Source organism: Brachypodium distachyon, chromosome 4, assembly GCF_000005505.3.
Source record: "Brachypodium distachyon strain Bd21 chromosome 4, Brachypodium_distachyon_v3.0, whole genome shotgun sequence".
In the NCBI taxonomy this organism is placed as follows: Eukaryota; Viridiplantae; Streptophyta; class Magnoliopsida; order Poales; family Poaceae; genus Brachypodium; species Brachypodium distachyon.
In genome coordinates, this window is record NC_016134.3 from 26,326,550 (window position 1) to 26,339,947 (window position 13,398).

Sequence of the window (13,398 nt, forward strand, 5' to 3'; positions counted from 1 at the left end):
GCCCTCGGGATGGCTGCTGGCATGTGGAAGAAGCCATCCAGGAAGGAGGAGCTTGTGGTCGTCTCACCACGGCGCGTGCTATATGGCCCTCAAATAGACGCTAGTCTTCTTCGCTGCTGCACGCACCCGGTGGGCCATGAACGAGTACCGCCTCAACTCCGCAATGCTCGCCGCCACAGCCAACACCGGCAAGGTTGTGAAGGACTGGGTGGTCTGCTGAATCTTCAAGAGACACCCAGCCTTCCACAGCTTTGCCGATGTTGGCTGCAGCGACGAGCACGGCGGGGGTGGAAGGCGGTACGTACTCATGCATATACTGCCAATTGCTACACGCCACGTCATTGGACTCTCTCTCTCTCTCTCACTCTCTTCCTCCCCTTACCTCTCTCCATGGACTTGTCTGAAATCTGAGTGAGATAGCAATCCAGCAGCCAACGAACAATTTCTGGCCGGCAATCCGGCTGCAATTTGGATGTTTGAGACGGCGTGTGTTCTCCTAGTTTTAGGTTGTGCTGTGTTGTTTGCGGGCATGGCGATGCCAGAGGCCCGTGGCGGAGGGTTGGGGCTGCCGACTGGGTTCAGGTTCATGCCGACTGACGAGGAGCTGACGGCGAGCTACCTCCGCAAGAAGGCACTCTCCTTCCCGGCCCCCTCCGAAATAATCCCCATCGCTGACCTTGCCCGGCCGCATCCACCCAGCATACCCCCCGCGTACGATAAGATGATCCAATTCAGTCCACACTCGCAACGCTGACGAATTAGTTATAGATCGATGGCATCATCTATGTGCACATGCGTGCAGGGGACGAGACACACGGGGTCAAATTTTTCTTCAGCCGGTCGGTGCCAAGGTGCGGGCGCAGGGCCCGCAGGATGCTACCCGGCGCGCCGACATGTGGAAGGCGACAGGGAAGGAGGAGCTTGTGGTCATCTCACCGCGGCGCGTGATGCCCATGGCCATCAGCAGACACTAGTCTTCTTCACCGTCAACGTCGGCAGCGGTGCCACCAGGCGCACCCAGTGGATCATGCACGAGTACCGCCTCCACCCTGCCCTGCTCGCCGTTGTAGCCAAGGTCGGCAAGGATGTGGAGGACTCGGTGGTGTGCCGCTTCTTCAAGAAGGCCACACGCCGCGGCGGAAACCCGGAGGACATGGGCGGACCGTCGTCCCCGCACTTGTCGTGCGTGACCGAGGAATTAGGAGATGACGAAGAAGAAATGGCTAGTTCTAATAACTAGCCAAGGATTTTAAAATCCGTCTTCCTTTTCTTAGATCGTTCGCTCGGCCGCCAATCGGTTCTGGTAGTTCTAGGTAGGAATAAGATCCCCAGTGCATGGGAAACCAGCAAGAGATTGATCGACATTTGTAAAACAAAATAGGAAACAACAATTTGACAATCTGTCTTCATACCATTATTGCATGTTGCCCACTGAATGCATGATTGTGTGCTTGCTTTTCAATACAACGACAGTGTGAATTATTAATCCCCACAGTAAGAAAGAGAAAAGTCTTAATTAACGTCCTGAAGATGATCAGGAGATGCCCCATATCTTTCCCGTCCTCAGGCAGCAAGTAATTAAGTACCTTTTGCTATCTGCACTCCGATATATACGAAACCAAAACGCAACTGTGATGAGAGTAATCTAATTATGCTTCGGGAGAGAGGGGGACCGAATGCAATTCCAAATGTGCAATGCAATGGCCAAAAATCATTCAACCGGCCGGGCAGACAATTCCTGTTCCTCTTGCCAACAATCGTGTGGAGCATCATCAGTTCATCACCACGCCCCATTGCACGTACGCACGCAAGCACTAACCTTTCTGCCCCACCTTTCCTTTCTTCTCCTTATTCTTCTTCTTCGGTGGCATATGGACGCCGACCTTCTTTTCTTCCATGTGTTACATAATTTATAAGGGTGAGTGTATGCACATGTTTTCTGCTTCCGTGTGTTTGTACCGTGCTTCTCAAAAAAAGAAAGAAAAAGCAATTGAGAAACAAGGACACAATCACACATTCGGGGAGCAATAGGCACGAATGGTATCAGGAGAGATCGCCAAATTGATTGTGTCCTATTTTGTTCTACAAAGGTCAATGGATCTCTTGGTGGGTTCCCATCCATGCACCGGGGATCTTCCTAGCTAGAACTACTAGATCTGCATTGCCGGCGAGCGAACGATCTAAGAAAGAAACATGAATTCGAAAATCCTCTCGTGGCTAGTTAGAACTAGCGATCTCCTTCTTTGTCGTCATAATCTCCTTTCTCGGTCACCCAGGACAACGCGGGAGACACTACGGCGCCATGCGCATGTCTGGCAGGTTTCTGCCCGGCGTGGAGACGGCGTGTGGCCTTCTTCTTGAAGAAGCGTAAGACCATCCAGTCCTCTAGAGCTTGACCCACTTGGCTAGCACGGTAGGGTGGAGATGGTACTCGTGCATGGCCCACTTGGTGCGCGCGCCCCCGTTGCGGCGAAGACGACGAGCGTTTTCTTGAGGGCCATGACACGGGCCGTGGCAAGACAACCACAAGCCTTTTAATTCCTAGTATGCAATAAGTAAAAAAGGAAAAAAAAATTGACCGGCGGTGGCACGACGGCGGCAGGCTCCGGCCGGCAACCGGGACGAGCCGCGGTGGCGTCGGGGCCATCAGATCCGGCCTCCTGGTGACCTCCCATTCGGCCTGTGTCTTCCTCAGTTCTAAGATCCCAACGGCGGTAGATATCGATCGCCTCGCTCATATTCCCTGGATTCCAACGACGACAACGACCTTCCCGCAGCAACAGGATGCAGCGAGCTCCCGGCGGTGATGCGATCTGCGCCGCCCTCCTCCTCGTGACCGGAACGAGACGTGGTGGTGCCGAGGGTGCCGGATCCGCCTCCAGGCGACCTCCCGTTCGGGCCGCGTCTTCCCCAGCGGTGAGATCTCGATGGCGGCAGATCTCAGACACATCTCTTGGACATGTCGGATTCCGATGACGACAACGACCTTCCAACAACAATGGGATGCAGCGGACCCCGGCGTGACAGCTCGGGAGAGGGGGAGGTGACGGCGGCACATGAACATGGAGGGGACAGCGCGCGGCGGGCGTGAGGAGGGAGATGGCGATGGGCGTGAGGGAGGACAGCGGGCCTAACGAAGAAGGCGGGCAGCGTGCGAGATGAAGAAAGTGGGATGCCCTAGAGCTGGGTAGGAGGAGGATTAGGTAGGGAGAGAGAGGGAGGGGGTGGGGGCAAGTGCAGGATAAGGAGTAGGTGGGGAGAGAGGGGCGTGTACAGGAGGAGGAGGAGGGACCTTGGACCGTAACAAAAGAGGCAGGGGAGCAGACACAACACGTGGAGAACATATAGTCCACCGTGCGCAAACAAGCATGGAAGAGGTATCGGAGAGCTATACATACCAGTGGTACGACTTTAGATTCCTCCTATCTGCATATTTATTTTTACTTTTTCTACATATATTTATTTTAAAAATAACGCCGGTGAATAAAACATTTTTTTACCTTTTTAATAAGCATGGGGCTGAAGCTTATTTGATACAGCACTGTTTATGCATACGTCCTCGCATCTCCTTGTATGTAGTTTTGTACATGTGTTTATTGTAATAAAAAGATTACACGCTGTGGCCATACTAGAGAGGTACGGTGTTCAATACCTCGCATCTCATTTTGTTTCTCTTTTCTACATGTGCTTATTATATTAAAAAATTACAGGGCGTCGTTAACAAATAAAATAGAAATTTACCTTGTCAATATGCAAGGGGATGTAGCTCATTTGGTAGAGCGCCGCTAATACGCACGACAGAGGTACGGGGTTTGAGTCTCGCATCTTCATAGATGTATTTATTTTTTCTCTTCTGCACATGTTTATATATAAAAATGTAACGGGTGACCAGCGCATACTTATTGAATATTGTTATATTTGTATTTTTACATGTTTATATTACTCCCTCCGTTTGTTTTTCTCTTTACATGTAGCATGTGCAAGTTTTTGGCAATATTGTTATATTTGTATTTTTACATGTTTATATTACTCCCTCTGTTTGTTTTTATCTTGTTTTTCTCTTTACATGTAGCATGTGCAAGTTTTTGGCGAGAGATTGAATTCCCCACAGCTGCCTAGCATAGAAGTCTTGGTCGTGTATCAGTCCCAGTGTGGCGTAGCTCATCTGGTAGGGATAAGTTATTCTAACGAGTAAGGGGGCGTAGCTCATCTGGTAGGGCCCTGATTATGCATGCTACACAGTTTAGGTTTGTTTCCTCGTATCTCCGTTATTTTTTCCCTATTGAAATATTTTTATTTGAAAAATAAATTGCATAGCTAACAAAAATATAATTTCTTCCATATTTACAACGAAGGGGTTGTAGCTCAATTGATAGAGCATGTGTACTGATTATTCGAAAGGCACGTGGTTTGATTTTTCTCGTTTTCATATTGTTTTGTTTTTTGTGTGTCTAGCTACATGTTTGTATCAAAAAAACTAATTCTCGGAACTGATAGGAACACTTTTATTACCATATGAATACCAATGAGATGTAGCTGAATTGGTAGAGAGCGATCATGCGAGCTAAGTGCTGGTCATGCGAGCTAGAGTTCACATCGATCTCCATAATTTTTTTTCCTTGCCTGCATGTTAAAAAAATTACAGAATAAGAAAAATGAATTTCTGCCATATTGGAATGCAAGATTACAAAACGAGAATTACGAGGACAAGAAAATAAATCTCTTCCATTTAATCTCTCCGCTTAACTTTGTATTAAATTTGTATACATAGCGAAGTTTCTTCTAGCTATCTCAGTGTGACAAATTCTTATACTCCATATTGGTCTTCATATTTGTCTTTTAACGCTGAACAGCATGTATAGAGGTCCGTTAGTATTCTCTCACAACGGGCCAACGCAACCAAAATTCCGAAACAAAGCAAAAAACACGAAACGAAATATGTGGCGGAGCAGTTAGCATAGTTGCGTGATTTTTGAGGCACACAGAAAAGAAGGTTTTTTCACCAGAGGATAGCTACACACGAAAATATTTACGGTTCTCGTAATCCCATCTGAAGCATGAATTTATTTTCTCCGGCAAAGGCAGCTTTGCTTTCTGGCAAAGGTTCTTTTATGCCCGCTGGTTCATGTGATCGATCGCAACATTTGCCCCAACAAATATTAAGCACTGCTGGTCACGATCTTATCATTCATGATAACTCAAGCCCAAGAGGTACAGTAGGTCCTGCCAGCCAACAACCTCATCATCGGCTTCCCTGCACCACAAGCCCACCACTGGCATATGGCACATCCACATATCCACACCTCAAAATAGCTCCCTCCATAGTGCAGTGCTTAACATGGCGGCATCGTCCACGGCTTCCCGCCCCTTCACGCCCTTCCTCCACAGGCACCAAGGGCGCGGCAGGTGCCGCACGAGGCTCGTCGTCGTCGCAGCGAGCACTCCAGACGCCGAGGCGCCGTCTCCGGAGGCGGCAGCTGCCCCAGGAAAGAAGAAGACGGTGGACACCAGGATACACTGGTCTAACCCGGACGAAGGTTGGATAGGAGGCAAAGACATCAAGGAAGGCGAAAGCGGCAGCAAGAACGAGCCCTTGGGAAGGAGGTTCGCCGACCTCATCAACGACCCCGCCGAGTCACACTACCAGTTGAGTTCAGCTCCTTAACCAATTTCACCATACATCCCTTATCCTGTCATCCATCTTCCTGAAGCTGATCGACCACCAAATCCTTTCTGGCAAACCTGCAGGTTCCTGGGAATAGCACCTGAGGCGGACATAGAAGAGATCAAGGCGGCGTACCGGCGGCTGTCCAAGGAGTTCCACCCGGACACCACGAGGCTGCCTCTCAAGTCGGCTTCCGAGAAGTTCATCTGGCTCCGGGAGGTGTACAACGTGCTGAGCGAGGAGGAGACCCGGCGGTTCTACGACTGGACGCTGGCGCAGGAGGCCGAGAGCCGCAGGCTGCAGCAGCTCCGGTCCCGTCTCGAGGACCCCTATGAGCAGGACATCCAGAGCTACGAGCCCGTGCCGGACATGGTCGACCGCCTCGGTGGGAAGAACATGGAGCTCAGTGACCAGGCCATGACCGCTCTTGGGTTCGATATCGTCGTCATCTTCTTCAGCATCTGCTGCATCATCTACGCCGTCTTCTTCAAGGAGCAGTACTGACGACAACAGTACGTAAAGAACAGCCAGCCAATGCTATATAGTGCAAAGTAAATAGGTAAAATAGCTGATCATAATATATCTTCAGATGTTATACATACCTCAAAAATAGAAAGATTTTATATCCTATGATGTAATGTAAAATACAAGCTAGGAATCACTGATATATTGTCTCAACAATCTATAGTTTTCTCCAAAACTTGGCTGTTGTGGTGTCTGAGAAGTTCTCTTCAATTTATTACAACACGTATGAATCTAAAATGCCAAAGCGCTAGATAGGACAACCGTGTCATGCTGTACTTCTCTTGTTATCTCAGGTCAAAGTGAAAGAAAAACAGGAGGCAAATGTCTTGTCGAAATTGTTTCTTGTGATATGATATCTCATTATTGAGAATTCTCACACTCAATGATCTTGACAACAGACGAATCACCAATCTTTTCGAAAATTATGACCCTGTCGAATGGCTTTACTATGCCCACTGACCGGCCATAATTCAGCGCAAGTTTTATCCCATACTCCTCCTTGGTGAGCCCGCCAGTTTCAGCCTGTCCAAAAATTTTAAGAATCAGCTTGACAGAAAGCACCCTGAGCTACCACATAAGTTGAACATTCAAAAATAGCAGAACTTCAAGGTGCCGCCGATATTACCAAGTAAGAACCGGATACATACCTCGTCAGTACTACCCATCAAGGGGTAGACACCTCTCACGGAAAAACATTGCCTCGCCTGCAAGTAAAAGTCAGCAAATATAAGTTTACAAGTCCTGCTTGACGAGAAACAAGAGAACTACAACCAGATAGATAGATGCCTGTTACTTACCTGTGTCGTGCCATAAGAACGCCACTTTGATGGATCAGAGCCCTCACGTGGGAACACGACTGCTAAAACTGGCATTGGGGGCCTGTACTTGGCAATTAACCTACACAAGAGGATACACAAAGTAAACTAACTGCATTTGTATGACAGAAACATATTTAGTCAGGTGCTGATCTTGTGTAGTATAAAGCACCTAGCAGCTCTCCCCGAGAAAGTGAACACAACAATTGCAGCAGCTTTTACTTTCATTGCAGAACGAACCTACATGTGAAAAATACGTTGTCACTAGTGTTGTAGATGAAAAGGCATGTGTCTGAAATAATGATTCAAAAATATTTACCGCTGATGATGCCACAGATTCTTCATGGGCCATTGGTTCACCTACATGCCTCACTACTTTCTTGAAATGAAGTGACTGGTTATACACAGTCTCAGCCTAGAAGAATGATATACCATTTATCAGATATTCATAGAGAAGATTTTACAAGTTAATCTTAAATGAGGTAGGAACATACTTCTGCACATATTCTGCCCACCGTACTCACGGCATCAACAGGATACTGCCCTCGAAGTGTCTCCGCACCAAGCAAAATGGCATCAGTTCCTGCAATACGAGCAGCATAAGACATAAGTACCTAATAATATAAATAAGTAGTTTTAAACACACTAAAGGTTTAGAGACCATCTAGGACAGCATTTGCAACATCGGTCGCTTCTGCACGAGTAGGACGTAGATTGTCAATCATGCTGTCCACAACTCTAGTGATGATCACAGGTTTGCCAGCCAGGTTGCATTTATGGATACCAGTCTTTTGGGACATGAACACCTGAAGAGTCAGAAGTGATAAGTTATGAAATGCAAGAATAACCTGCAGTGATGACACTGATATTTTCAGAAATATTTACTTGCCTACCAGAGCTGAATGAGTTACATCTCTAAACTGATAAACATATAAATGACAAAGTTTTGCACCATAACAACAAAGATATTCTTGTAACGACATCACTGGACTAATTAACTATTATCATTTCAAGGGAACTGGCCATCATGAATAGAAATGAATACACACATATCTGATAGCACATAGGCTTTAGCATGCAGCAGTGTGGAACTGGGTATTTTGACAAGTACAAAATTTACCCTTTCTGGTGGGAGGTCAATTCCCAAGTCTCCTCGAGATATAATGATACCATCAGCCTCTTGGAGAATTTCATCAAAATGTTCCAAACCCTGGAAAGAAACACAGTAATGCATGATGAAATTAATCATATAGAGCAGTGAAACAAACAGAATGGTGTCATAGTAAAAGCATGATAGTTACCTCCGCATTTTCAACCTTTGCATATATCTGTGTGTCTTGAAGATCATGAGATTGTAAAAAGGCTCTAAGCTGCACACAAAACATATCCAAGGATAAGCAGTATTCCATGCCCAACTACCAAGAAAAGTGCAACCAGCTTATCATTATGCAGGGATGCGCTGCCTCTAATACCATAAGAAACAATCAGACCGTTTCAATGAAAAAATATGTGTAAATAATACTCCCTCCGTCCCATAATTCTTGTCGAAATATTACATGTATCTAGACGCTTTTAAGGAATAGATACATCCCTTTTTGGGCAAATTTGAGACAAGAATAATGGGATGGAGAGAGTATTAAACAGTGAACAAGTCAACAATAACATAATTCTTCTTGACGTACAATTTGTTCATCAACTTTTATCATTACCGGTATAACCACTACTGCTTGATGATATATGCCCCATATAATTAACTGACAAGTGCTCATTCATTTAAATATCATCGATTCAATTGGCTAACAATTCGCATCAATATGCTTCTAGGAATCTGATTTTCGTGAGTGCACAGCCTCTATAACCAAGCATTACATATTTACATGAACCATACAACAGAAACCGAGAAGCAGGTGCATGAACTGACTTCAGGTGCAAGAGTAGCAGATTCAGAAAAGAAAACTCACCTCCCTAACATCCTCAGAAGAGCGAGTATGGGAAAGCGAAATAATGTCAACACTGTTCTGCAACCCCCATGTTGAAATGACCTATTGCAAGACAAATGTACTTAGAAAGATTTTGGAGATGGAAATTAATAATAGCATTCATATGCAATTATGCATCAAGTGTGTCGAAAGAAATTATTCCCTCTGTTCTCTCTTGTTATGGACTTGGACATAGTCTACGACAGACTAATACATACCTTTAACACTTCTAATTATATGTTAGCAAAATATTGATTAAATATATGACGATATGAAGTAGTTTCAATAAAAAAACTAATAACATCATTTCCATGTGACAAATCTAAATTTTCTGTTTACATTGGTGTCCAAAGTTTTAAGAAACATCAGAAAGGAGGAAGCAAGTGTTCAACGTTTGAAGAACATGATTTAACAGGTGCACAACCACAATCAACAGTATAGTCAACATCAGAAAGAAACAAGGGAAATGGTGTTCACATGCAGAATGGCAGTTCTATTTACATTCCACTTGCCAGCAGAATAAATTGTTTGGTATACGCAAAGTTTTAATATATGCATTTGTGTTCTCTTTCAAGACAAGTCAAATAGTTTTATCTTGTTGGATGTCAGTAGGCCAAAAATGTCACCAGAAATATTGAAGGAAAATACATAATTTGAGACCTTAAACAGAACTGCCATTGCTATTTTACAAAAAGTTGCTATTAAAACATCATATGTACAGAAGAGACACAGATTATTGCATTATATGCCTGAGTAATGTAAGGAAGCTTAGAAGTAGTGAACATTACCTGTTTATCATATTCACTCAAAGTAGGCATACTGATATGCACTTGTGAAACATGTAGAGTGAAAATGGGTCCTGCCAGTGTAGCTGTGTTCTTCACAAGACAAATCACTTCTTCACCAGAAGTCTCTATAACCTATAGAGTACAGCATCTAAGGAAATTCAATATCTGAAAATGGCATGTATATGACGAGAATCTACAAATTCACGTACCTCAAGCCACAGAGATGTTGTTTCACTTCCTGTGAAGAGATATTGACCAATGAAAAGAGTGTCACCCTTAGTCACAACCTAAATAGAAGGAAAAGTAACGAGGTCAAATATGCAATATTTTAAGAATTTGAATTTGAGAAAAAGTAGAAAAGTTATAACTAGTACTTTCACTGGCACAACAGAAATGTCAAATGGCTTTTGTTTATTGTATAAAAATCTAAGAATTTTAATTCAACGCCAGCATGTAAGATGCAGTTCCACAGAGCAAAAGGAACCTATCAACATAAATGCATAAATATAGACACATATCAAGTATCAATAATACATTAATACTGCAGCATATCTCATCTCATTATCCACCTACCTTTGCAAGATCACCAAATTTAATCGGTAGGATCTCAGCTGAGGGAGCTTCAGAAAGATCTGGTGTTACAGTGACATGATTTCCAGCTTTCAACTCAATTGGTGCACCAGTTGAATTATGAACCTGAATTTCTGGACCCACTGTATCCAGCATTATCTATAAAAATAATTTATTAATAACAGGTTAGATGTTGACGGATGTGCCCTCTTAGCACATATCTTAAAGGCATCACATACTGCAACAAGTTATTAAGAGAATGCACAAAAGACAGCCAAAATAAGATGCTGACAAGGTGTATACACTTTTCTCAAAAAAAAAAAGAGAGGATGTGAACACAACCGGATTTCTAAATTTAACTCTAATAAAATTATTGAATGATGGCAATATGGGAGCAGATAGTCACTGCCTCAAATCACTTGTTTTGTTTATGAAGACAAACAAGCAAAGTGGAATGGACATATGCACAAAGTAAATATGAGAAGGCATCTCCTAATACAGTACATATCTCAAATCACAGTTAACAGTACTTGATAGAACTGACAAAACCATTTTCTTTTATAAGTGTAAGTATGTAAACAAGCATATATGCCATGGAACAAAAAAAAATCGATGGAAGTAGATTCTAAAAGAACATATGTAAGGAAGTACTAAGCCTGACAAAATTAAAGTACTAACTGGAGGAGAAAAATGCCAAAGAAAACAAATATGTTGTACATGTGTAAGTGTGTAGCTATAGAAAATGTGATGGGTATGTATATCTAAGAAACTGCATATGCCTGTATGCTGATTACTAACGACATTCCACAAATGTTCAATGCTTGCGGCTTAAAACAGAAACAATTTAAAACATATCAGTTTCAGTGTGAATCAAAACAAGCAAAGCACAATAGCTCCCACCCTATAAATAAGTGTGTAAACTATATAGCATGACTCATGCACGGGATATTGACTAGGTAACCGGCACTCGACCTTCTAGTAATTATACAGTACTCAGCCTTGTATCCAGTTTTTCAGTTACAATTCTGGACTTATATATGTATATTCACATAGGATATAGCATCAAAATAAATATGTAATGATTCCAAGTTCTGACTTCATGTATACAGGCTAGATATAAGGAACGTTAACACCATATCAGTGACCATTGAACCTACAGCGTTTTCAGAATAGGACTTCATGAGATTATGAGAAACAACCCAAAAGTGAATAAGCAATAAGGTTTAAACTTCAGAATGAAACATCTGCAGAACCGTGAGCAACAACATTACAAGAAACTTTCTAAATCCAGTCCATGTAAAGTCACTGCTGCACTGCCTCTCTCCCTTGTGCACACCTGTTAGCTACTAGTGACCGACAAGGGTACCTAGTATAGATATTACGAACTAATGTACAGCCTAGCAGACCTACTTTCAAGTTATTGCTCAGTCACACTAGTGCTCACAAAGGAACATTTTCTTTCTTTCCATACATGGAAGCAATAAACTGAAGGTCTGTCATATTTTATATCTCAGTAGCCAATCTCCTAAGCATGGCTATGCTGTACATTAAGGAATACATATAAACATTTCCAGATAAGTTATTAACCAAGGTTGCCAAGTTGCCAACTTACAGGGCACAACTTCTTGAGATTCCGTGCTGCTTTCCTCAGATTGTCAAGGGTCTCCTGGTGATAAGTAGCATCCTTCCAAGAGAAATCAAACCGCGCGACTGAAAAAAGGAAAGCATACACAGATGATCATCATTGTCATTACAAAAAACAGCAATATCGTGACTAGGCCCATTGCACAAATCCAGTAGTTACTGAAATGGAAACTGTGGTCAAACCTGACATCCCAGCAGTGAGGCATTCTTCAATAACTTCGACCGAGCGCGAGTTGGGCCCAAGCGTCCCGACAATCTTGGTGAGGGATGGGAATACTTTCTGCAGAACAGGACACACGCAAAGTATGAGGATCACAACCAGCATCGTAACCTAAGCACCAAAACTCCTCCCCATTTGCAAATAGCAGGATTCGATTTGCAATTAGGAAGTCGCACGACATCTGCATAATCATGGCGCCACATTTGGTTGCGCTGCGCGCATCAGGTAAACTCCAAATCCTCGATCCCGCGCGGCCCGTCCCGTTGGAGGCACAGATCACTGGCATTCTGACTAAATGGATCGCCCCTGTTTCCGCGACCCTCGCTCGCCCCGGCATCTCCGCACATGCCGCACATCAAATCGGATCGAACCAACCAAACATCCAGGTGAAGAAATCCGAATCCACGACAAGCACCCCCACAGACACAGATACACAGAGTTCGTGATAGATGAACAGGGGGAGAGAAATGGATGGGGGGAGCCGGAGGTGCTTACGGGCTTGGCGGGGGCGAGGACGGAGGCGAGGCGGACGGGCTCCTCGAGGAGCATGTGGTTGCCGCCCTGCATCTGCTCCGCGGCCGGAAGCTTCTGGAAGGCTAGGGAGGGATCTGTCTAGGGTTTTGCCCCTCTCGGTCTCGCGATGCGATCGAGTCGAGTTCCGAGCGGGCAAAGCGAAGGGAGGAAGACGAGACGGGGGGAGAGAAGAGCGAGCAAGGCGTGAGGAGAAAGAAAGAAGAAAAAAGAGCGAGCAAGGCGTGGAAGCACACGTGGCATTTCCCTTTCGGTTTGTTTAAATTTCTCGTTTGCAGTTTGAAGCGACGAAGTCCTGCGTCGATGACGTGGGGGACCGGGCAGACGAAGTCGTCGAAGTGGATAATGTGTCAGGGTAACCGAACCTGAACCCAAAAACAAACCAAAATTAAATTCAATTTTTTTGGGGGGTTTTGGCTGCGGTTCTTTTTACGGGCAATTTTTTGGCTGTTGTTAAGAAGCTATATGTTTAATTCGATTTAAAACTTAAATCATCTGCTCCGGTCCAATTTAATTCCATCCGGATCCTTTGAGCCTCTAGTCCAGCCAAGTAGCCAAACTTCTCCTTTTATATAGGCAGGCACTCACGCACGCACATCCTCACAAAAGAAAAAGGCACATAGAGAGCGCCAGCCACCGGCATTCATCGGAGAGGATAGAG

General features: G+C 44.4%; 3 protein-coding genes across 3 annotated transcripts; 2 read left to right on the forward strand and 1 right to left on the reverse strand.

Moving 5' to 3' along the window:
- The first annotated feature begins 529 nt into the window (after positions 1 to 529).
- LOC104585027 (NAC domain-containing protein 76) lies at positions 530 to 1,240 on the forward strand. Its single transcript, XM_010240922.1, has 2 exons — positions 530 to 631; positions 803 to 1,240. The coding sequence occupies exons 1-2, from the start codon at positions 530 to 532 to the stop codon at positions 1,238 to 1,240; spliced, it is 540 nt and encodes a 179-aa protein (XP_010239224.1).
- A 3,923-nt stretch (positions 1,241 to 5,163) lies between these two features.
- Positions 5,164 to 6,365, forward strand: LOC100837315 (NAD(P)H-quinone oxidoreductase subunit T, chloroplastic). Its single transcript, XM_003577658.4, has 2 exons — positions 5,164 to 5,646; positions 5,749 to 6,365. The coding sequence occupies exons 1-2, from the start codon at positions 5,339 to 5,341 to the stop codon at positions 6,167 to 6,169; spliced, it is 729 nt and encodes a 242-aa protein (XP_003577706.1). The 5' UTR covers positions 5,164 to 5,338; the 3' UTR covers positions 6,170 to 6,365.
- LOC100836807 (pyruvate kinase 1, cytosolic) lies at positions 6,246 to 12,937 on the reverse strand. Its single transcript, XM_003577656.4, has 16 exons — positions 12,702 to 12,937; positions 12,170 to 12,266; positions 11,955 to 12,052; positions 10,346 to 10,501; positions 9,982 to 10,059; positions 9,773 to 9,904; positions 8,967 to 9,047; positions 8,307 to 8,375; positions 8,126 to 8,215; positions 7,667 to 7,811; positions 7,500 to 7,588; positions 7,325 to 7,420; positions 7,178 to 7,245; positions 6,988 to 7,087; positions 6,838 to 6,894; positions 6,246 to 6,712 (listed from the first exon to the last, which is right to left on the reverse strand). Exons 1-16 carry the CDS (start codon positions 12,771 to 12,773, stop codon positions 6,551 to 6,553), a joined length of 1,590 nt encoding a protein of 529 aa, XP_003577704.1. The 5' UTR covers positions 12,774 to 12,937; the 3' UTR covers positions 6,246 to 6,550.
- Between the last annotated feature and the right edge of the window lie 461 nt (positions 12,938 to 13,398).